This window comes from Poecilia formosa, unplaced genomic scaffold (assembly GCF_000485575.1).
Source record: "Poecilia formosa unplaced genomic scaffold, Poecilia_formosa-5.1.2 Scaffold21, whole genome shotgun sequence".
Classification (NCBI taxonomy): Eukaryota; Metazoa; Chordata; class Actinopteri; order Cyprinodontiformes; family Poeciliidae; genus Poecilia; species Poecilia formosa.
The window spans coordinates 1,577,141-1,600,697 of NW_006799960.1; the positions used below are offsets into that span (position 1 = coordinate 1,577,141).

General features: G+C 40.3%; 2 protein-coding genes across 4 annotated transcripts; both read left to right on the forward strand.

The window, feature by feature from the left end:
* Positions 1-222: 222 nt before the first annotated feature.
* dclk3 (doublecortin-like kinase 3) lies at positions 223-9,742 on the forward strand. Its single transcript, XM_007547816.2, has 7 exons — positions 223-459; positions 1,599-1,801; positions 3,360-3,491; positions 3,828-5,036; positions 5,625-5,757; positions 5,836-6,003; positions 6,748-9,742. Exons 1-7 carry the CDS (start codon positions 405-407, stop codon positions 7,344-7,346), a joined length of 2,499 nt encoding a protein of 832 aa, XP_007547878.1. The 5' UTR covers positions 223-404; the 3' UTR covers positions 7,347-9,742.
* A 1,006-nt stretch (positions 9,743-10,748) lies between these two features.
* On the forward strand, positions 10,749-23,162 carry zftraf1 (zinc finger TRAF-type containing 1). Of its 3 annotated transcripts, none has more exons than XM_007547627.2 (7): positions 10,749-11,206; positions 11,429-11,765; positions 13,197-13,291; positions 14,597-14,740; positions 17,409-17,620; positions 17,710-17,888; positions 21,325-23,162. In XM_007547627.2, the coding sequence occupies exons 2-7, from the start codon at positions 11,478-11,480 to the stop codon at positions 21,535-21,537; spliced, it is 1,131 nt and encodes a 376-aa protein (XP_007547689.1). In that variant the 5' UTR covers positions 10,749-11,206; positions 11,429-11,477; the 3' UTR covers positions 21,538-23,162. The 3 variants fall into 3 exon arrangements, with proteins under 3 accessions (XP_007547689.1, XP_007547688.1, XP_007547691.1); XM_007547626.2 differs by having other exon boundaries at positions 11,466-11,765; XM_007547629.2 differs by having other exon boundaries at positions 11,470-11,765.
* The last annotated feature ends 395 nt before the right edge of the window (positions 23,163-23,557 follow it).

The following is a 23,557-nucleotide window of genomic DNA, read 5'->3' on the forward strand; positions in this document are numbered from 1 at the left end:
AACTTCCGATTTTGATACCAAAATAGTTTTGATATTTGAACCTGCAGACAATATAACCCACAATATCTCTTTCTGCAAAGAGATATTGTGTATAAAATATTACATTTGAGTGACAGAGTCTGATTAGTAAAGAAATATCATTCTCGGGAGAGCGTCGAATGATTCAGTTCTTTTATGTTGACAGTCAACTACTAAACTTCCGGTCTTCTCTGCCCTTAGTTGTTTCAGTAGACGTATTTCCATGGCAACCACTGTAGCTACATGGTCCTCTCACATCCCCTTACTTTCCTTGAGAGCTAGCAGAGGAGAGTAACCCAGCAACAACTCATGGTTTTAGTGGGATAAAGTAAAATTACTATATTACAGGGTTATTTTTACAGTTGCTTAAAATAAATGACGTCGTTATGAAGGCCAGGAATGGAGGTGAAGTGGCACGAAACACTAAATGGGGAGTGGCAGGTGAGTTTTTTTGTTGTTTTTTTTAAGGATATAACGATTTTTGCTCAATATAGAAATACATAGAACTTTGGAGTATCATAATATTAACTGGCTAAATTGATTCTTGAAATATATTGCAGGAAGTTATTTTTTCTCTTTTTTCTTTTTTTCCCCCAAATTCTTTGGCGTCTTTGTGTCTTTACGGAGCCCGTTTGGTGACATGAGGGGAAAAAAACCCCATCGTGACAACAACTTGTTTAATTCGTGGGAACGACTTAATAATAACAACGTTAATTATTATCATTTACTATGATAACAATGGACAAATCCGATCTCTTTTCGTTTTATTTCGATCTGAAAATTAATGAATTAACTAATTTTTCTGACACTTGCTGTTAAGCATGGAGTAATTTTTAGTAAGAGACATTTAGTTCAGCTGCTAAAGTAGGGTCTTCAAGGCAAACAATACGCTAAAAAAAGAGATTTTATTTTCTCACATGTCACTAGACGGGCTTATTTTTATGTACTGAGAAACCTTTCTTTTGTAAATGTGTATAAAACTATTATAAAATTGATGCTCAGCTAGTAAAAAAAAAACTGTATTGTTACATTTTACTCTCGAGTTTCTGTCTGTCTGGAGGCAACAAAAACTCCCTTAGACAGGACAGATAATATCTATCCATCAATGCCAGAAGATAAAATATCAAAGATGATGGGAGTCTAAAATGCTCTACTAATCATGCAGATGTAGCTGAGCCCTAACCAGGTCACGCAAGCTTTTGTTTGTAGGTGTGTGTGTGTGTATGTACTGAGTGTGTATGTGTGTGTGTGTGTGTGTGTGTGTGTGTGTGTGTGTGTGTGTGTGTTAGGGTTTTATTGACTTAAGGAAGCCTGAATAATTCAACCAGTGCAGCATGCTGATTGAAGAATCTCAAATGGCCCCTGCACTCCATGTGATGGAAAACGCTCAAATCTGATCAGTCGGATTTGCTTTCACACACAGTCCCACAGGATAAGGAGCCGGTGTTGTGTTACTTAAGAGTTTTTCTATGTTTACAAGTCTCGGAGAAAAAAACAAAACAAAAAAAAAACACAACACTGTTACTCAGTACACTTTCACTATAGTCTAAAATGAGTTTCCTTTTTATTGTTTGTTTCAGGGCCCCCTGCGCCCTTATTGAAGCGTGCTGGTTGGGCCCCTCAGCCTTGGCCCCTACCCCCACACCAAGTGGAGCGGGTATACAGGCCCCTCATCCCTCCTCCTCACCCACCGCTCTTCCACACAAGGCATGCGGAGGAAAGCGCTGAGCGGCCTCATCTGGTCACCATTGTCCGCCCATGTAGTCAAAACGGACTGCGGAAGGTAAAAATTAGATTCAATATTTTTAAAGAAGGCATAAGTCCTGAAGGGGTCAGAAGGTTTTAATCTGTGACTTTTGTTAATATTTCAATTGATTATATAGAGGTTATTTTGTGTCCACAAAGTACTCTGTTGATATAAGAAATTTAGTAAATTAATAAGCATATTCTCTTCTCAGCACATTTCAGAGAGTTCACTAAAAGTTTGAATGATTAACTTAAAAGTCAAGCAAATAAAAGTGTGCGTATTACAGAAGATGACAACAAAAATAAATATTAAATAAAGTCTGTGACTAATGCAGAAGTTGCAGAAGGCCTCAGATTGCACTTGGTGTTGTGCATTAAGATATTCAAAAAAGTTTGTTCATAAATATTTTTGGAGAATTATAAACTCAACAATTATGTTATTTTTTACATGACAAACTTGAACTCTTGACATTTTAAGGCTAATATTGGTTCTTTATGTAGCATAGTCACAATTTTTACCCTCAAAGGTGTGAGCTTGGTGACTTGTGAGCACAGGCATGCTTTAGGCTGTTTGCTCCTAAGCGTCTGTCTTAATTTGGACTAGTCGTCTAGAATAAGCACTAAGCACTTTGAACTGCCTTGTTGCTGAAAAAGTGCTATATAAATAAAACTTATTTTTCTAGAATGGCTCTCAAAAGTGTAAATTTCAGATTTTTGACACATAGTAACTGGCATCATAATAAATCATTTCCAAACTTTTTACACTTCTAATATGATATATATCTCATTTAATTGAACTGAAATACAAAGAAATAATCCTTGGGGAAACATAAAAAATATAAAAAGGTGCATATGTAATCCCACACTTAACTAATTGTCAAAAACAACATAATTTGATTACATTTATGCATTCAGTCTTCTCTGGTAGGATTTTGCCAACGTTACTCTTCATGAATTGGTAATCTTTGCTAAATCATCTGGCAAATGTTTTAAATAACTATACGAATGCAAGGACATTGTCAGGTCTCTAAAAAACTTTTTTTTTTTATCTACTAAAGCATTTTTTAATGACCTCAAATCCACATGATGGTGAAAAATTAAATCCCCTTTAATCCAGTGTTTTTGAAACAAACACCTAACAAATCTTTGTTTTGAAACCGATTGGGTTTTTGGAACAGCTCATAATTTCAAAATTACCACCTGAAATAACTGCAAAGCATGATGCTGCCACTAACCACCGCAGACTCAGTGTTTTGGTAGTGTTTAGTGCTTTTTTCCGAACATACTTTTTAAAACTTTGATCAAACATTTGAGCTTGATTCGACCAGAAACCCACAAATAAAATTGTTACTGTACTGTTTATAATTACGTAATGGTTATATTCATTATTTAAATGAGAAATAATTACCACCAGATGGCTTATCTAAAGTAGTATAAGCATTTATTGCCCTAGTATTTTTCAGTTCATATATATGTGTGTGTATATATATATATATATATATATATATATATATATATATATATATATATATATATATATATAAAACTTTACAGAGAAAACAGTATGATTTTGACTTTTTCTTGCTGTTTGTAAGGTGACGGTGCTGCTGAACCGCAGGGCTGTGGTGTCGTTTGAGCAGCTGCTCCTGGATCTCTCAGAGGCGTTGGGGTTTCCTCGCTGGCACAGAGGAAGAGTCACTCGTCTGTACACGACACACGCTCGAGAGGTGGGGCAAACTTTAACTGATTTAACATGACGTGGGAGGATCTTGAAAAAAATGCAAATAGACCTCTGCATGCTCCCTATTCTTCTCCTGAGCACTGGACCCAAGACAAGTTTCAAACCAGTTTTATTTGTCTTTATATAATATTTTCTTTGTGATTCAGATCACCTTTTTTTTTTATCTTAAGTGTTTAAATGCTTCATCTGTCAGAAAATGTTTTCAATTAAATCTAGCTTTTCCAGATTTACTTAAAAGAAAACCTTTCAGCAGATGTCCGGTTCCAGATTTGTCTCCCAACTCGTAGTTTCTAGATAACTCGGTTTTCTCTTTTTATTCTAGGTAAGGGGTGTGTGTGATTTCTTCTGTGGTGAAGTGGCCTTCTTGGCTCTCGGAAAGGCCCGCCCCGTGCTGAACAGTGTGCAGGATGCCCTGGAGGAACTTTTTCCAGAACATTCCCATTACCGTGCCGATGCCCTGCGGGTCTGGGAGAAGAAACTCCGGCCAGCACCAGATAAAGCTGCTAAAGCTGACAGTGGCTACAGCGAGGAGACGGAAAACACCGGGAAAGTGCAAGAGGCGCAACGAGACGCACATACGCAAGTCAAGAATCACACCGATGCTCACACGTCTCAACACGCAGACAAAAACCAGCAAGGACAGTATATTCCCGACTCCCAGAAGTCAAATAAGAAGAATTCTTGCAAAAAAACAGCTCACCTTCCAAACAACCTCCAGAAGTTGCGTGTTCGGGGAGAAGTCAAGAAGAGACATCCTTCTCCTATTGGTCCATTCAAGCATAACGAGCTTCTCAGAGATGCAGATATCCCCTCTCCTATTCTGTGTGAAAACTGCTTGGCGACAAAGTCAAGACCTCTGGCTCCAGGACTGATCGGTACTCTATCAGGAAGGGTCCCACTCCCTCCTGTGTCAAAGAAGCAGAAAGGAAGCCATCACACAGATCAAGAGGTGAAACCGTCAGATGTTTCTAACAGCCCCTCGTCTCCTCAAGTCAGCAGAGACAAGGAGAAGAGCTGTGCGCCATTGCAGCTTCTACGTCCAGCTCCACATGCGGCTTCAGCTCACACAGAAGCACGACTCGCAGACAGCTGCGTCCTCCCCTCCGAGGGCACAGGCCTCACCCTGGCTGACATCGAGCGCTGCTATGAAATCGGCCGTTTGATCGGAGACGGGAACTTTGCCGTGGTGCGGGAGTGCCGTCGGCGTGACGACGGCCAACCCGTCGCCATGAAGATCGTGGAGCGCTCCAAGTTGATCGGTCGAGAGCACATGATGCAGAACGAGCTGAGCCTCCTCGGTAGTCTGAGTCACCCCCGTATCGTGCGGCTGCTGGCCCACCACCACACCCGTACACACTCCTATCTGGTGATGGAGCTGGTGAGCGGAGGGGATCTGTTCGAGGCCATCAATGACAAGGGGAAGTTTCCAGAACCCGAGGCCGGACGGATGGTTTCGGACGTGAGCGAAGCGCTGGACTACATCCACTGCAGGAGCATCGTCCACAGAGACCTGAAACCTGAGAATTTACTGGTTAGTGTCAGGGCAGATTGAAGTGCTTGAGATTCCAATGGGATTGTTTGTCTCATAAGAAACCCAATGAAGTGCATACTTTTAAAAGTAGAAAACTTAAAAGAAATTTGACTTTGATATAAAACACTTTGAAATTGGGCTTCTCTCTCTTTAAAAACTTCTGCTCTTTCTGAAACTTTGCCTTCAGGAAGTCATCACAACATCGCTCCCCTATTAACCCTCTAACTTTTTTAAAAAACAGAATTTCATTGAGAAGTAGCTCATAATGAGCTCAGCAGATGTGCAACTCCAACAGGTGTTTGCTAATTGCTGCTGGCTAGTCTGAAGGAGCTAGGAAACCTGGAAACTGCAGCCCCTGTTTACTGCAACCATTTAGTAAAAAGCTGAATTGTTGCCACAGGAGAGTAAAAGATTTCCTGCCTTGGTAGGTTTGCATCTCATGTAGATATGCCTGACTCTCCTTTAAGCTTAAAGGAAAGTATGGCGCTGTATTATTCTGTCTTCAGACAGAAAATTTATAATCCTAACTTTTGGTAACTAATCCCAGTCTGGTCATGCTGTCTATTTTACATTCTCATTCTCTCTCAGATAGAGAAAGTATCCGCTGGCATCGGTCGGCTGAAGTTGGGGGACTTCGGCCTGGCTATGGTGGTAACAGAACCGGTCTTCACCATATGTGGCACACCGACGTACGTGGCCCCAGAGATCCTCTGCGAAACAGGTGAGGTACTTTGGAGACACTTTTGTGACTGAATGCGAGTCAGGTTATTTTAATAATCTTAGTCTGGTTATTCTGCAGGGTACGGCGTAGCAGTGGATGTTTGGGCTCTGGGGGTGATTCTTTACATCCTGCTGTGTGGCTTTGCCCCGTTCCGCAGCCGGGATCGGGATCAGGAGGAGCTCTTCAAGCTAATAAAACACGCAGAACTCCATTTCCCTTCGCCCTACTGGGACTCCATCTCAGAAGGTAAACCTGACTAAAATATTTTCATGGTAAAAAAAAATAAAGTGATCTACCATTAGATTCTAGAGTTTCATGCTTTTTCTCTGTTTTGGATTCATCTTTGTTGGATGTCACGGTGGAAGCTTTGGAGTGCATATCATTTATATAACACAAGGTGTATTGTCTGTTTACAATAACTGTTATCCAGACAGGTTGCAATATTATGCTGTGGTAAAATCTTTAGTCATGCCTCATTTCTTTATATGTTCCTTATTAATAGAAAACACTTGTGTGAAACTGTATTTCTCACAACTTCTTCTGGCTTTATGAAGATTTTACAGTTTGTTTCTAGACTTCAGCTACTTTTTCAGTCTTTTTCTTATTACATCAGTTTCTCTTCCTATTAAAATATATACCACAAAAACTGTTAGAGAGAGAGAGAGAGAGAGAGAGAGAGAGANATATACCACAAAAACTGTTAGAGAGAGAGAGAGAGAGAGAGAGAGAGAGAGAGAGAGATAATGGTATTTTAGCACAAACAAGACTATCCTAGATTTAAACTTTCCATTGGCGTGATATAAGTGCATATTTTTGAACTGGTGCTACTGTCCTCCATTTTTAAACAAATTGCATGAAGCTGCTTTGGGCAGGCAGTTTAAGAGATCACAAAACAGTATGAGTGGAAGTAAAGTGTAACAAATTTAAAATAGCTTTAAAGCTTTTGCAGTTTTCAGAATCTGATTCTTTCTTTTCTTTGTGGACAAACAGAAGCTAAAGGTCTTGTCAGATCTCTGCTTAAACCAGACCCCACAGTGAGGCTGACAGCAGAGCAGATCCTCCAGCACCATTGGGTGAAGGCTATGGCTTCAGTCTGCAGCCAGAGGGCGCTCCCTGACAAAACTAAGAGGGACTCAGCAGATAGTGAAGCAGAACTGCACAGAGCAGCTCCAACAAAAGCAGCAGAATCACTGGCGAATCAAATAGCAGGAAACTCTGGCACCAAGAAGGAAATATCTCCCAGGAGACATGATGAATTCACAACAAGAGGACAAGACCAGAACAAAACTCCACTGGTCCAATCAGAAGATATGAGCAATATCGACACTGCGGCTTCCCAGAAGAAGAAGCAAACACCTCTATATGAAACAGCTTGTCGAGAAAAACCGGAAACCATCTCTGCAGAGCAGCACAGCAGGGAAAACATTCAGGATTCACGTCAAAAGCTCACAAATGTGGACCTTTTAAATCAAAGTGACTCCTCCATAACTCAAACCGAGTCTTCATCCCAGAATAAACTGCAGTCCAAGCAGAACGGGGAACAGCAGTGGCCAGTGGATCCGACAGCTCTAACCAAACACCAACAATAGCAAATTGCTGAGAACAGCATAATTAATCCCAGACCAGCAGCTGATTCTTCAGCTCTGTCCTTCAGGACTAAAGCTCCCACACTTCCACCCTGCAGCCGACCTCCACAAATAGACTGAAAACCACACCAAGGCAAATGGTCACAACACATACAAGCCCCAACGTGTCTGGGATTTTGCTCTGTTTGATTGTGTAATTAGATCAGGGTCATCATTTTCCTTGTTGCAAACAATAGCCCTGATTTTTTTTTTTTCTAGTAATTGAAGCTGTGGGTGACAGGCAGATGATGGGTTTTTATTTTTGTAGAATGAATAGAGTCTGATTGATGAGATTTGATGCATCTGATATACGTGCATACGCCATTTGTCCTGCATTTTGGAACTAATCATGGGATTTTGTGTTGTGACTGAGCCTCTGCCCAAACCCCAGGAATGAAGCTTGTAAACAGGAAGCGTTTTATAAGTTGTTTGATTACGTTTTTAGTACATTTCTTACGTATTTTTTGTTTACGTTTCTCTGCAAATCATTTGTGTCTTTTGTAGATGAGATCTCTGCGGCTGGTAGCTATTTTTAATTACATAAAAGTATGAGTCTGTACATATATATAATTGGATAATTTGCCTGTTTGCGATGATATGAATTCCCGATTTAAAATGAGTAAATTTCTCTTTATTATCCTTTACAATTGGTTCATCGCATATTTTTTGATAGTGAACTACTGCTGGGGTGACTTTACCATAAAGACATTCGTAATGTCTAAATGAATGTGTAGTGAGGGGTTGTAAACAATCCGGAGGGTTGGAACACGCTGAGGACAGTGTGTGACCACATTCAGCTACTGGACAAACTTTCTGTGCATACCTACGGGGGGTACTGGTCCCTTGCCATTCCACACACACCAAATAAGGCCTATTTTTCTGCCCAATGAGTGCTGGTTAATCCTGTCCCTCCCGATTGCAAACAGCTGACACTCAGACATCCTGCCCCACCCAACCCAAAGGACGTCCGCAACCCCGTAACCCCCTTACCCAGGCCAGTCCACATCCGCAACCTTTGTGGTTTCTAAGCTGTATATCTGGGGGCACTGATGGAATGATAGCGCTTATAAATGCCTATGGTCAAGTGTCAGTGCTGCGGGCCACGGGTAATTAAAGCCTCTCTCAAAGATCCTGCTGCTCTGGCTAAATTATTCATGCTTACTCAAAACACACATTCACAGAAATCATTCAAATGAGCTGAATTTTATAGACTGCAGCAAAAGACCTTTAATGGTGCAGTCCGGACACCAAAACACAAATGACGTGATTTGGTCATCACATGTTAGCAGCTTATTGTTTGAAGAAACAATCCTTCACTAACATTAACAATATTTTAGAATTAGGAAAAATGCTTTCAACTTTTTCACATGGTGGAAACGTGTAAGACAAATGGAAGCGATGAATGTGTCCATTGGAGAAAAGGTCCTGTGACTAAAATATTTTCCCATCTAATGAGAAATACAATAAGATCTTTTTGTTTTTGGCTTTCTGTAAAAAGTATTTTGTTGAAATAATTGAGCATACTAGGGATCAGTTTGCTGAAAATTTTCATAATTTTTTTTTTTTACTTATATCTGTGAGAGACAGCCTGGAATGCATATAAACAATAACTAACTTTGAAGCAAAAAAAATAAATAAATACAGATTTTAAATTGAATGTGTCGAAATGAAAGGCTGTTGTGTATTTTATTTTCTAGCAAGCTATGTATTTTTATGAGATGTTTAATAGCATAAATAATCCCTAGACATGTTGTTTTAAAATCCTTACTTGTTTGAAACAAACTACATTTTACAGAAACTTTAGTACATGACATAATAAAGTAGCAATGACATCAAAGTTTGACCAGAGCTTCAGAGCAAGAGTGAAATGTCAAATTCCACTACTGTGAGGTATTTTATCCTCTGGGGGACAAGCCTAGGTTTGTAGCATATCAGGTTTTGATCACCTTTTGACTGTGGACCAGACGATGCTCAATGCCCCAAGTCATCTAGCACAACAAAACAGCCAATTCACAGCTGTAAGTAAAATACCTTCTCTTTTAAATACCAAAATAATTTAAAAACTAACAGAACTGCTTTGAAAAAGTTACGTAAGAATGTGTACGTTTGACCACTTGATTTGTACCAATAGAAATATAATTACATCATTATTAATTTTATGTAAAAACAGTATTTTACCAGCAATCAATGGTTGCTTTTGATGTAAAATACTGTTGCTAAGCTAATTGCAGAAACTTTCCTTGACTTGTAGTGGCTAGCAACAAATCTTTTTTGTTTGTTTGCTTTACATGAAAGCAGTAATTTACTGTAACTTATAGACTTGTCAAGAACTGCAATAAATGATCATTGCTTTTGCTGTGTGTGCATTCATTGTTTTTGTGAATAGCATTTTACTGTTAGCATAAGTTACATTGTTGTTGAGATTAAGAACAAGTTATCCTTTGTGCTAAATGCTTAACAATATAGTTATTTGCTTAATGTAAAAGCTGTATTTCCCTATAGTCAACTTTTAGACTTAGCAAATACTACATTACCATATTTTGCACTTATTGAAAAACCTTTTGCTGTATTAATAAGTACATTATCAGATGCTTTTTGCTGACAATATTTCTCACTAAATGGAAAGTTTCAATTGTAAAATTCATAAGATGTAGCAAAGCAAAGGTGGCGTTATAAACAAAAGAAGAAAAAACAGGTGTTTGCTCTGGGCTTCAGCGCAATAATAAAACTAATCAGATAAATTGTATTACTGTGAAATACTTCATCCTCTGGTGGACAAACTTAAGTGTTACTTATCAAGTTATCTGCCACAACAAAGCATTCCTCTTTCAGCAGTAGCACCCAAAATTAGTGTGTATCTATCAAAAAATATGTAAATATTATTTGCTTTACTTAAAAAACATGATTTAGCCTGTATTTGTAAAGGACTGCTACTTTTCATTAGTAACCCATCTTCTGACAAATTTCCCCATGAAATCTTAGCCTAACCTCAAGGTATTTGTACAAGCATAGAGATTTTAAACTTAGTAAATTGAGATTAGGGCTTGATTGAAATATTTAGTAATCACTTAAGTAAACCGGGTAGTGTGATTTGAGATTTTCAAAAAAGCCTCATGAAATTTCACTGAAACAGTTTTGAGACAAAATAAGTGAGAAAACAATGTGTTCTAAGTTTCCGCAAAAAAAATCTAAAGATCCAGAAAAATAACAGTGAAGTATTTCATCCTCTGGGGGAGAAGCCAAACTTTGTCGCATATCAGGTTCTGGTTACCTTCTCGGCGCTGGCAAAAGATGCTCAGTGCGCATGCGTGTCTCAAACTCTTTAAATACCCCAAGTCATCTGCCACAACAAAACATTCCTCTGTCAGCCAATTTACGACTGTAGCGTAGAGGCCCCTGCATATGCAGGCGCTATACATTTACTTTTAAATTTTCGGCATGGAGCCCAGTGTTACAATTTAGAACCTTCCCGAAATAGAAAAAGCAGAACACGGTCAAGTCAGGGAACGGACAGGAGGGGAAAAAACACAAAAACAAAACAAAACAAAGATGGCTGTGTAGCCAGAGAGACAAGTCCCAACAGAACTCTCTCCAGCTGTAGTCTCCGACAGGTTCTGTGCGTGGTCGTGGTCCAGTGGACAGACAGACAAATCGAGAGCCAGCCGGTACCGGAGCAGCAGGCAGGGACGCGGGGGAGAGCAGCCGAACAGGGCCGCTGGCAGTGCACGTCGTTACCTGCTGTCGTTGCGAATAACGGACAGCTGAGTGAGGCCGAGTTGTTTTTGTTCTGCCTGGGCTCAGGAAAAAGGACTGCTAGCCTCGCTGTAAGTCATCTAAACTAGTCAAAATTTGATTTCCTTATTAGCTACTATAAAATTTGACTCATGTTCTCGTTATTTCTTAAGAATTGGCTTGTTAAAATCAACCTTCCTGTGTGCAGGGCTGTGTTCACAGTGAGCTTGCTTCTGACGTGTTAGCCTAGCTCACGTTAGCTCGACAGGTTGTTAGCTAACCCGAGCTAACGTCCTAATATTTTTCGGGCTCAGCCTGGTCCGGGCAGGTACATAACAGGCATTTTTCCAGGCAGCCATCCCAATGTCTTCGCTGGAAGAAAGAGACGTGGGCGTTGCGGTCGCTCCTAGCTCCTCCTCGGCCGGCCTGGGGGTCGGGGCCGTGGGGGCAGCAGTGGAGGCTGTCGCCGGGGTCGCGGCCATGCAGGAGGATGTCGGTATACGGCGAGAGGGGCCCGAGTCTGACCCGGACGAGCCACCCAAAAAGAGGTTGAAAATACCCGAAGGAGAGTCAGGGAAGCTGGAGGAGAGACTGTACTCAGTGCTGTGCTGCACCGTGTGCCTAGACTTGCCCAAGGCGTCTGTGTATCAGGTAAAGGTGGTGCCAATCACAACCAAAGCCCTAATGCTCCTTAATTAACTCGCTGTCAAGCATAAATAAATCTGCTGGAAAAACCACAATAGAAGCTCCCCTCTGTGTCCCAAACCTAACAGTCAACCTGTTGAATGTCTGGGCCCATTTCCTTTATTTTTACTCATACCTGATCTAACAACAGTCTGAAAAAGTGTCCTTACAGTAAATTTCAGCCATGTGGAGGACAGACACGCCAGTGGTCAACTCCAGTTTACAATGTAGGATGAATTTTTCTCTGTTCATCCTCAGGAAATACAACAGCCCCATCCCACTTATTACATCTTGGCCTCATTGACTTTCTATCTATCTCCCTTTTAGCCCATTAATAATCTCTGACCTTTGTCGAGACAAAATTTCAGACACCTCTGATTTTAGTCAACCTTACAACCGCAAAATCAGAGTGTAGAACAGCCTTTCCTAAGTTTAATTTACACGAGTCATTGACACTGCAAAACATCCATATTTTTTATCAAATACTATGCATGATTTCTTATTGATGTTTTTGTAAAATCATCCCACAAAAATGTCCATCTTGACAAATCTTCACCTTTGTTTTATGTCTTTTAAATAGTAGTCTTAAACTGCAACTTTCTAAAAGGATGCATTGACATTAGTGCAGAGTCCAATAAGGTTTTAAATACCCAAAAATAACCTGGATTAATATGTGTTTTTACCCCTGTATCTAGTATGCACTGACGGGGGTTTTTTTTATAGCCAGTAACGATTCTTGTGTTCTCTTTATTAGCTATTTAACAAAACATTTCTGTACTTTTTCTTAATCAAAATTATACACATGCAGTTGTAATTGTTGCTTATTGCTTTAAACTAGCATAGAGTCATAATAGGAATGCTTAAAGCTCTTGATCTGAGAGTCTTTGAAAATGTAGGCTTGTATTTATATCTGACAGTAAAATGCTGCAAGCACCTGACCTGCATGTTACTAGTGATGCGAGATATTCCAGCAAAAATGTTAAAAGATCCGAAATAATATAAAAATAGATTTGTGTCCTCTTACCCAAATGTAATTTCCTATCTAAATATGTGTTGATGTTTATTTCCAAAGGCCATACTTCTACAATTATAATGATTAATTTTATTTATAATGTACTTTTTAAAACCTCATAGTGTCAAACAATGGGAGCAACAAAAACATAACAAAATTCCATATATTTTTCTGTTTCCTCATCCTTAAAATATCTAAACATAGTATAAATATAATGTAAAATAGGTCATTTAAAATTAAACCAGACTATAACAAACTATTTTAACTACTGCAAAAAATGTCCCGCCTGAGTTTTAGATGTTTATTTGTTTTATTTTTTGGCATCCACTCTGTATACCACGCAGTGCCTCTTGATCTTTATTAACCCGTCCTTGTCTTTTTGTCAGTGTACCAATGGACACCTGATGTGCGCTGGCTGTTTTATTCACCTCTTGGCCGATTCTCGTCTCAAGGAGGAACAGGCCACGTGTCCCAACTGCAGGTAAACCCGCTTCACTGTGGACGCTCCAGGAAGTCCTGTGGACACACCAGGTTTCACAGAAATGCCAGGAGAAAAACATTCAAGCTTCAAAATCCGTAGATTTTCACTTGATTCTAGTCATAAAACAAAGCAGGCCAATATACATAAAATACCAGCTGACTCTTTCTTAGGGAACCTTTTACTAAACGAATACTTTTAGTAAAACGTTCACATAAATAAACGTGCACGAAACAGACAGTGATCTGTTTAGTCTGTTCACACAGCAGGTATAGATTTGCTTTACGTTCCCACATAGTTTTCACATCTTGCTGAAAAGTCCCTCCTGACATTTTGTTTTTCTGTGACTGATTCAGTTCGTCATCTGACCTTTTTATTGCCATCTTCAGAGTTTTTGCCGTTTTCTACCTGACGTTTTTGAGTCCAAGAAGAAGCAGGAAATTTTACAGTGTTGTCAATGCATACCTCTTCTTTGGAAGTTGTGTACCTGCTTTAATTATTTTAAAGGATTTTTTAAAATGAACTCACCCATGATCTACTGTAAAATAAAAAATAGTTATACGACTCTTTCACATGACATCTACCAGCATGTGGTCAATATTAGGAATTTGTGGTTTAATCTTGGTTATAATTTTATGAGTCAGCTGCACCACAATGGTATTAGAACCATATTCAGTAATGCAGAGTTTTCAGAAAATGGCATGCAATTAAAAATGATAGCATTTGTGCATTTTTACGATTATTTTTCTCCTTAACTCATCAAAACACTTCAGTATTGAGAGGAAGCGGTAAAAAGCAACAGTTGATTATATGGCTTGTAGGTTGGGACAAGATTTTAAGAATTTGGTATAAAGTGAAAGTGTGAATTAACTCAGAGCCTCTGCAGTCCAGTGTTAAAGAAAAAGAAATAAATTTTATCAACTTTATTAAATTGCATGTGCAGCTGTAGTTGATATGCAAGTGTTAATAAACTTACAAAAGACAAAAAGGTTTTATTTTTGGGGGGAAATCTTAGGGAAAAAAAAAAAAAGATCAGACGCTTATCAATAGCCAAGAAACCATTTTCTTGATCATCACCAGCATATTTTTCGTAGACATTTCTGATTTACCGTGTGCACAGAAGTGAAGGTAACTCGATTGTCTTACGTCTTGAAGTAAGAATCTGCCTTAGCGGATCTTTTCTTATTCCCAGTGAGCTGCCGCCTCTGCAATGTCCACAAACTTGTATTACCATATTGCCGATTCCACAAATATTATTTATGCCTCTGCGCTGACGTGTGAATCATTGTTTTTTCCATGTCCATGTAGGTGTGAGATAAGCAAGAACCTGTGCTGTAGGAACCTGGCGGTGGAGAAGGCTGTCAGCGAGCTGCCGACAGAATGTACCTTTTGCCTAAAGCAGTTCCCCCGCTCCAGCCTGGAGAGGCACCAGAAGGAGGAGTGCCAAGACAGGTTCACAGCTCCATTCAATTAGACATTAAGAATAACACATGGGAAAAATTAATAACTTTTGTCACAATTAGTTTTTTTTTTCTACAAATTGTCCTAATTTATGAGCAGCCAGAAACGTTAAATGCTCTTAATCTTACAGAAGGTAATAGGACTGCCAGTATTAATGTGCTGAGTAACTGGATGTTGAGAAATATTAACAGTTCCACTTTATTAATATGGTCATTAACGCTTTGCTTTAACTTTTATTTGCTCAAGAGAAGTTGAGGCTGTGTAGTTATCAGCTGCGATAATTATGTCTGCTGTCAAGTGGAAGTTTGAAGAGTAGTTTTTTTCAGCTGATGACACCGTGAAAAAACAAGCAGAAGCAGAGCTGACTCTGGTTCGCAGTAGTGTGTGAAACTCTCTTACAGACTCGTTTTCCCCCCGGTTTGTTTCTTATGTTGAATCACGAATCTCAGCTGAGTGCCTTAGCTCAGTTTTTGGTCCAATGTAAATCGTTTTGTTGCGCATATCATGTAAAAGCTCATTTGAACTCTGGTGTGGTCCAAAGACACAAACTCTGACATAAACATGGATACAAGCAAATCAAACAGAGGAAGTGATTCATCTTCTATGTGTGACTTATTGGCTTTTATGGGATTTGAAAATGCCTCATTTGGTGTCTCTGTAACCACAGCAGCGCGTCTTGTTCTCTCCCCCTCCATTGCTCAATTGAACCGAGTCCTGTAGACTGTTCTGGTGTGAAAACACCCCAGCTTGATTTTCTTGGGATAGTTGAACACTTTTTTTTTTATTATTGTTCTCTCCATTTGTGCCTTTGTGGTTTGTTGGAATCCTTAAGCCATTTTCCATACCAGTAGATGAATAACTTAACATCTTTAAAGTCTTGTTCTGCAGTTTCTTTAGATAAGAGCGTGATGCTTTCCTTTGCCACTTTGGCCTACTTCATGCTGCCAGACAGGTTCTACTTAAGAGCTTACTTTATTCTGCAGATCTGACAATATTAAAGTCTGAACTTGGTTTGCAAATTTTTACCATTTCATTTATGATTTAGCAACAGGAGCATTAAAGTTTCAAATAGGGCTTGGTTGGTTTTCTCCCCCGATAAATTACATTTTTAAATGAAAAAACAAATAGCAATTTGAATTTATTCTGGTTATTTTACTCCAATTTCAAGTTTATTTGTGTAGCATATTTCAGCAGTGAGTGATTTACGTCATAAAAACATAATTCAGTAACTAATTATGAAACAAGCAACAATGAACACAGCATTTTATCAAAATCTTCAAACATGTTGATCAATACCCAGCTGTTGTGAATCAAAGGCAACTCTAGACATGTGGGGTTTTACCTTTGGTTTAAAGGAACTGAGTGTTTCGGCTGTTTTGCTGTTTTCTGGAAGTTTGTTCCAGATTAGTGGAGCATAGAAACTGAATGCTGCTTATCTGATGTGAACATGAGTTTCAGAAAAGCAAATGGCAAATTGTAAGAAGACAAATGTTGTTTCATGGCACCCAATGCCGACTGTCTGTTTCCTTCAAAAAATCCTTCAAGCCTGATATATAATTCACTTTTTTAAATGAATCGATATTTATTTCTCTTACTGTTTAATCACTGTGCTCTGTGATGCAGTGGCGATAACAATGTCTGAATTTGTGCTGCAGCTCTGATGCAAAATGAAGCTCTTATAATTCAACTACATTACATGCAGTTGAATTATAACTGCATAATTCTATTTGATCCTGTCTAAATTACATAACCAATTTAGACAGGATCATATGAAGAAAAAAATTTGGTTCTTTCAAAGATAAAAAAAACATAAGTGGCCATTTCTTACTGCAAAGTACGATTGCGTATTTGTGCTGACAGCCAGCGAATCGCAGCGTCTCAGAGTTGAGATGGAAAGAGACGGCGGAGACTCCAAGGAGATGGACTGCTGGAGTGATTACAGAGCACGCATTAGTCACAGGTGATTCTCAGGCGCGCCTGAAATCCTGCGAGGTTGTTTCCATGGCGAACGACGACCCTGCCTTGACGAGCGCTGCGTTGTTATGACAGCAGCCGCGGCAGGCTCCAGGTGGTTTTCAGTCGGGTCAGACGGAAAATGCGGCCGGCCTCCTGCCAGGACGCGGCATTCAGGATGTTATTGTCAGCAATACAGCCGTCGGGGTTTTTTTGGACCCTCGGCTCCGTATTTAAGTTGCTGTAATTATAACCACAGATTTCACGTATTTTTCTTCTCCTGGCTCCGGTCGGATTGCGTGAGACAAAAGTTTTCCGTGGAAGCCGAGAATTATACAAGGGCCACTTCAATTAGCTCTGCCCCACTGCAGAGACTAAGTAGCACCTTTCAAATTATTAATGCCTCGTTTTAGCTTTAGAGAGGAACAGGTATTTATTAAGATTCACCTTTTATCCATGGCGTAATTGATATGAATCTATGGCTTTTTTCCCCTCGGAGGTTGTGCTCTCATCCCAGCACTGCTTTCATTTGTTGCAGTTCACTTCCCGGGTTAATTAGTACCTTTCGTACCATTAACTCCCAATCGGTGCAAGCGACCCATAGTCATCACAAGGCAAACGATCTAATTTATACGAAGCAGCATCTGCGTTTTATTTATTTATTTTTTTTCCCTACATTAACTGCATCTGCATGTCATGTTTCCAGGGTGACGCAGTGCAAGTACAAGAGAATCGGTTGCCCCTGGCAAGGCCCGTTTCACGAGCTGCCGGCTCACGAGAGCGAGTGCTCTCACCCGACCAAGACTGGTACAGAGTTGATGGGAATACTGGGAGAGATGGACCAGAACCACCGCAGAGACATGCAGCTATACAACAGCATCTTCAGCCTGCTGTGCTACGAGAAGATCGGCTTTACAGGTACAGAACGCTGGGCACGATTTTCGGATCTGGTCGCTCCGCGCCCCCCGGCTCCTTCGCCTCGTTCTGATTCGTCCCCGTCGTTTCAGAGGTGCAGTTCAGACCGTACCGCACCGACGACTTCATCACTCGCCTGTACTACGAAACTCCGCGTTTCACCGTTCTCAACCAGACGTGGGTGCTGAAGGCCCGAGTCAACGACTCTGAGCGCAATCCCAATCTGTCCTGCAAGCGTACGCTCTCCTTCCAGCTCATCCTCAAGAGCAAGGTACGCCCTCTTCTCTCTGCGTCTGCTTTTTTCCTTCTACATGACGTCGCTGCAGAGGTTTGGGGGATCATTTCAATTAGTCAGATTATTTTAACCAGCAGGAAACGTGCTAAACAACGAGTGCTCTAGTCAACGATGGAAATCTGCTACTGAAATCTGAGTTTTCCTCTCTGTAAATGCATCGAGACAGAAAACCTCCATCAGTGCATTTTCTGCTATGCGTTTTGTTTAGCATTGGTAAAAAAAAAATAAAAAAATCAGGTAAAGGTTAAAGAGCAAATCCTTTGACGTATAAATCTTAGAGCTTCTGTCAGATTGAAAATTGTTGCCCTCTGTGAGCTACGATCCTTAAAAAGATACTTGAAATCAACCAAAGTGGGGATGAGCAGCCAGAAAGCAACTCTAGCATATTTTGTTTGGGCTTCAAAATTTAACTCAAATCAAAGTTTCTACAGTCTGGAAAAGTCTAGAGTTTGATTTCGGTGTTTTCCAGGCCTGTATAAGTATGGGAAGAAGTCTGAAAGTCGTTTATCTTCCCGTTGTGTCCCAGCTCATTGTCCAGACCGACAGATGGAAAAACAGCCATTCTGACACATTTACAGAAATATTAATCCATGTGCATTGTCCCATGTGTGGGAAAAGAAAGTGTGGAAGAGATGTGTCAGTTTGTGCAACATCCAGTTGTTTAAGACTGATTGGATGCAACATGTAGCGAGCTGTTTATATTTTAAGTGCCATGAATTCAGAGTCTGCATACCAGTGATGTATTTGGCCATTTGTGTGGACATTTCCTGCTCCCCGTACCCACACTGCTTAAAGATTGCAGTGCTAAATTGCATGCAGAGTGGTGAGCACAATGATGAAAAGTTCAAATTAACATTTGGTCAACTGCAACAGTGATTGTGCTGCAGTGTTCATCAATAATATTGCTTTTGTTTTCCTGATCATGTTGGGTAGGAAAAACTCAATTTTAACGTCCTTTAGCCAAAGTTTATTCATTTATTTGTTTGTTTTTAATTAATCCCACTCAGGGATTAATAAAGTATTTTTGGAAATAAAAGAGAAATGTGTGCGATGGACCATCGTTTAATGCATTGTAATAGTTGGTAGCCAGTTTTACACAAGCTGTGATGTGAACGTCATGTTTTTAGAAAAAAAAAAAAAAACGAGAGCGGGAAGAAGAAAGATTATTTTCATGTTGAAGTTTGAAAATAAGAAACTTCTGTATGTAAAAAAAAAAAAAACGGGAGCGGGAAAATGCTGAAAATCAGAAACAACAAACTTTAGGGGTGCGGGGGGTTGGGAGGAGGAGGTGTGTCAGTTTATTCATCTAATTTAAGAAGCGGTGGAATCTCCCCGGAGATCGCGCTCACTTGTTTCACACTCCTCGCCGTGTCGGCCACCCGAGACCTGGAGACAAGTAGCGGCTCGCTCGCTGCCTCTTCCAGCAGGGAAACGCCGAGCCATTCATTCTCAGAGCTGCCTAATGTGGGTGTGTCCCCACAGCCGTCTTTCTCCTTCATTAGACACACGAGGCACTGAGAAATGGCCTCGGCTTCTCCACGAGCCTTGAAATGGCTCCACTCCTGAGGGAGGGAGCAATAACGATGCTTCCCGAGTGAGAGGAGCGCTTCATGGTTTGGTGTTCAGAGAAGTTCAAAAAGTTAAGACTCGTTAATGATTTCTCAGAATTACCCCAGGCTTTCTGAGGAAATCTGCTCTTTAGATCAAGTGTTGTGTGATTTTCCTCATTTCCATAAAAAAAAAAATAAATAAATAAATAAAAATTGAAACTTGGGTTTAACCAGAAAGCCTCATGACAGCGGCACATTGATCATCTGCAGTGTGTGGCTGCCTAATTAAGCTGGACATCCCCAGATTAAGCAGCTGACCTAACCCACAGATATTAGCCAAATGAGATTAGCAGCAGTAAACAATGCAGCTCATCAGTTTGGATGCTAGCCACAGATTTCAGTTTGTTCATGTTAATAGAGCACCTCAGGATAAGTTTTATACTTTAATTAATTCACTAATTAGTAAGCAGATATCAGTGCAACATATGGTCATGAAATTAGTCAATTTCTAATGTCTGTAAGGCTTTAGAGTCAAAACTTTGTCTTTAAAATGGCTGAGGTGGCAGAAATACACACCAAGAAAAACAGGATGCAGACGATTTAATGTGTGTGTGTGTGTGTGTGTGTGTGTGTGTGTAAAAATGTATGACATCTTCAGCTTCTGTCCCCGAATGAGGCGTACTGTTTCAGGCCAATCAGTTTTTTAAAAACTTTACTACAAAATTCACTCTTTATGCACATTACATACTCTATTAACTCNTGTGTGTGTAAAAATGGATTACATCTTCAGCTTCTTTCCCCGAATGAGGCGTACTGTTTCAGGCCAATCAGTTTTTTAAAAACTTTACTACAAAATTCACTCTTTATGCACATTACATACTCTATTAACTCAATTAAATCTCTCGAAAACATAAATATTATTTCCATATTTAACTTGAACAACTCCAGTTCAAAGCCAAGCGATAAACTAAAACCCAGTCCAAGCCGTCTCCCTCCAGTCGGGCTGATTGAACGCACCAGCTCCTTGTTAGCGCCGCCATGGCAACGCATGACCAGGTGACCTCAAAGAGCGGGAGAGAGTGATTAGAGAAACATCTTCACAAAAGTATTTTCACCTCCTGGACTTTTTCACAAACTTCAGTGTTTTACATGATAGATGATACACGATAGAAAACACAGTAGCACATTTTTGTGACGTTTTTTGTTTTTTTTGTTGTTTTAAATATGCTGTTTCTAAACAGTTTATAAATGGAGGTCAGCGTGACTTCAGTAGGCCTGGAGTCAATACCTCTGTGACATTTAGCTGCATATAAAGCACAATATCCCAAATTTATTGTTATTGCAAATAGAGCTGTAACGATTAATCAGATTGTGATTAATCGGTTATTAAAATAATCGTTTGCTAATTTAGGAATTAATTAATCGTTAAGAGTTTCTAGACTCAAAAAAGGCCATTTAGTTATTAAAACAACATGTTCAGTTAAGAAAAAAACTGTACAAAAAACTTTTTTTTTTTTTCATTTAAGATAAAAACTCCTTTGTCTGTAAATATCTTTAGCCAGAATTCAAGCAGTATAATTTTAGCTTCATCTATAGGAATGTTATGGTGTTGCAGTTTAGGCTATAAAATGTTTACTTTCTTATTTAAAAAAATAAATAAATTGTTTATTTGCATCTTTTAATGTATTTCTAAGGCTTAAGTCTATAGAGAGAGAGAGAGAGAGAGAGAGAGAGAGAGAGCAGCTGTTTCCAAGTTGACTTGACTCTTGAAGGCAGTTGGTTGCTCTGGATTTTATTTCAGGGTATCGAAGTAAAAGGGGACTGATTTCAAATGGACTTTTTTTTTGTTTTTGTGCACGCAGGTGAACTCTGCCCTGGAGTGCTCCTTCCTGCTGCTGAAGGGGCCGTACGACGACGTGCGGATCAAGCCGGTCATCTACCACCACTCCTTCAGCAACGACACCAACGAAACCGAATACGTCCCTCTGCCCATCTCCGACTCGGTGGAGTGCAACAAACTGCTGGCCGCCAAAAACATCAACCTGCGCCTGTTCATCTTCCAAGTCCAAAAATAAAGACCTCTAGAGGAGGAAAGCGAGGAGGAGGAGGAAGAGGAGGAAGAGGAGTGATGGAACGGTTGAAGGAGAAGTGCGTTGATTGAAGGCCAGCGTCAAAGAGAGGACGTGATGATTAAAGAGAGACACCACTGAACCATTGATACCTCTTAACACACATTCACACTCGCGCGCACACACACACACACCCACACACACACACACACACACACGCGCTAATCGCAACACGCATAATAACGCTGTTTTTATGAGATAAGTGAGCTGGTTTTCTCCAGAAAGCTGTGAGTTGCTGTGAAGACGAGACTTGAGGGGTGAAACCTGGGGAGTTGGAGGATGGGAGCGGTGGCGGCGGCGGTGGGTGTGTGGTACCTGTGGTACGTGACCGACGATTCGCTTTGGACGCCCACAGACGAAGGCGCGCACATGCGTTTGTGTGTGTGTTGAATGTTTGCGAACAAAAAAAGAGAAAACAACCAAGAGGAAGCGACGATCCACAGCGTGCGTCCAGACTCCTCTGCTGGCACGTGGACGCGTCCCAAAGACGGGCGATGATGTGAAAATGGAGTGACTGACTCTGCTCAGCTGTTATTTGGAGGTGCGAATGAGGGTGGAAGGGGGCAGATGTGTGTTTTATCTCCCCGCCTCCCTCTGCACACCATTTCTTAGTTGTTTTTTTTTCCTCCCCTTCAACACCTTCCCTGTCGTTTTTGCGTCCGCTAAGCGACTGCAGCGCTCCACCGCCACCACCCCTTCCTTCCACCGTTCAAGCGGAGAGACGGCCGCGCAGCATTTTTAGTTCTTATTCCTCCTGCAGTGGTTACACTAACAGCCTCTTCTGTTCTCTTAACCCTGAATATTTAAGTATCTGTGATTTTTTTTTTCTTTTTTCTTTTTGATTGAATGCTGAGTTTATGAATGAATGAATGAATGAATGAATGAATGAATGAATGTGTGCGTGTCAACAGATCACAGCTGCGACGTCCTGCTGGACGGAACCAGCCAGGCTGGACCACAACCAAAACATTCAGGGGTTTCACTGTGTCACTTGCTTTCTGGTAACTAAACAGGCTGTGTGTGTTTATATTTATTTCAGCTGTTTTACATGAAGCGTTTTCCTTTTTTTTTATTTTTTTTATTTTTTTTTAAATTGTTTTCTTAGCAATTACTTTTTTAAAAGCTGTTTTTGATTTTGTTTTTAACACCTTTGAGGAAATTAAAGTTTAATCGCTCCTTAGATAACAAATTTTATCTAATTATGTTAATCCTGCTTTTTTGTGATTTGTTGGGGGAGGAGGGTGGTTTTCCTCCTAAATTTAATATGGTTTTTACCACAAAGTAACTGAACCACAGAAGAAGAAGTTTGGATGAAGTAGTGCGCAGCGGGATGGTTCCAGAGGCATTTGACCTGAGTACAGACGCATCTTAGTGTTAGACAGACTTGAACGAAGCGAGATGATGATGATGTTACTCATGTAGATTCTACTGTAAAGGCAGGCAGATCTCTCTCCTCCCGACCTCTGCTTCCTGTATTTCTGTGTTTTTGATGCTTCGTCTCTATGCCGGTGGACTCACTCATCTCACTTTGGCTGTACATGTGCCTTTTATTAAAGATGATGGAACCTGCACAGCTGCCTCCGCCTGCATGTGTGTGAGTGTGCGTGAGGCGGCTCGAATGTTGGGACAAAAATAGTCTCGACTCTCGCAAAACCCACTGGCCTGTTTGAATTATGCATTCTGTGCCGCAGTTATGAAATCTAAATTTAATTTTGAAGGGCTCGTGTGGGTGATGGATATGTTTCATTGGATTAGAAGGGAGGATTATGAATCACGCGGAGAACAAAATGAATTACGCAGCGTTTGAAACAATGGCACATCAGCAGCCGTCGCTCGCTTGACAGAGAGCGCGGGTTTATTGCGGCAGAGCAAAACGAAGATTGCCTGCAGACTTAAAAGCACCTGTTTTGGCGTAATGACACAGTCCTGCATGTCTGTGAAAGAGCTAATTGGATTTTGGGAGAAC

Excerpts from the sequence above, each read along its gene's own strand:
- dclk3 (XM_007547816.2), top strand. The coding sequence starts at position 405 with ATGAAGGCCAGGAATGGAGGTGAAGTGGCACGAAACACTAAATGGGGA. Across the intron at positions 1,802-3,359 it reads GTCAAAACGGACTGCGGAAG|GTGACGGTGCTGCTGAACCG; the intron begins GTAAAAATTAGA and ends GCTGTTTGTAAG. Across the intron at positions 5,758-5,835 it reads AGAGATCCTCTGCGAAACAG|GGTACGGCGTAGCAGTGGAT; the intron begins GTGAGGTACTTT and ends GTTATTCTGCAG.
- zftraf1 (XM_007547627.2), top strand. The coding sequence starts at position 11,478 with ATGTCTTCGCTGGAAGAAAGAGACGTGGGCGTTGCGGTCGCTCCTAGC. Across the intron at positions 14,741-17,408 it reads AAGGAGGAGTGCCAAGACAG|GGTGACGCAGTGCAAGTACA; the intron begins GTTCACAGCTCC and ends TCATGTTTCCAG. Across the intron at positions 17,621-17,709 it reads CGAGAAGATCGGCTTTACAG|AGGTGCAGTTCAGACCGTAC; the intron begins GTACAGAACGCT and ends CCGTCGTTTCAG.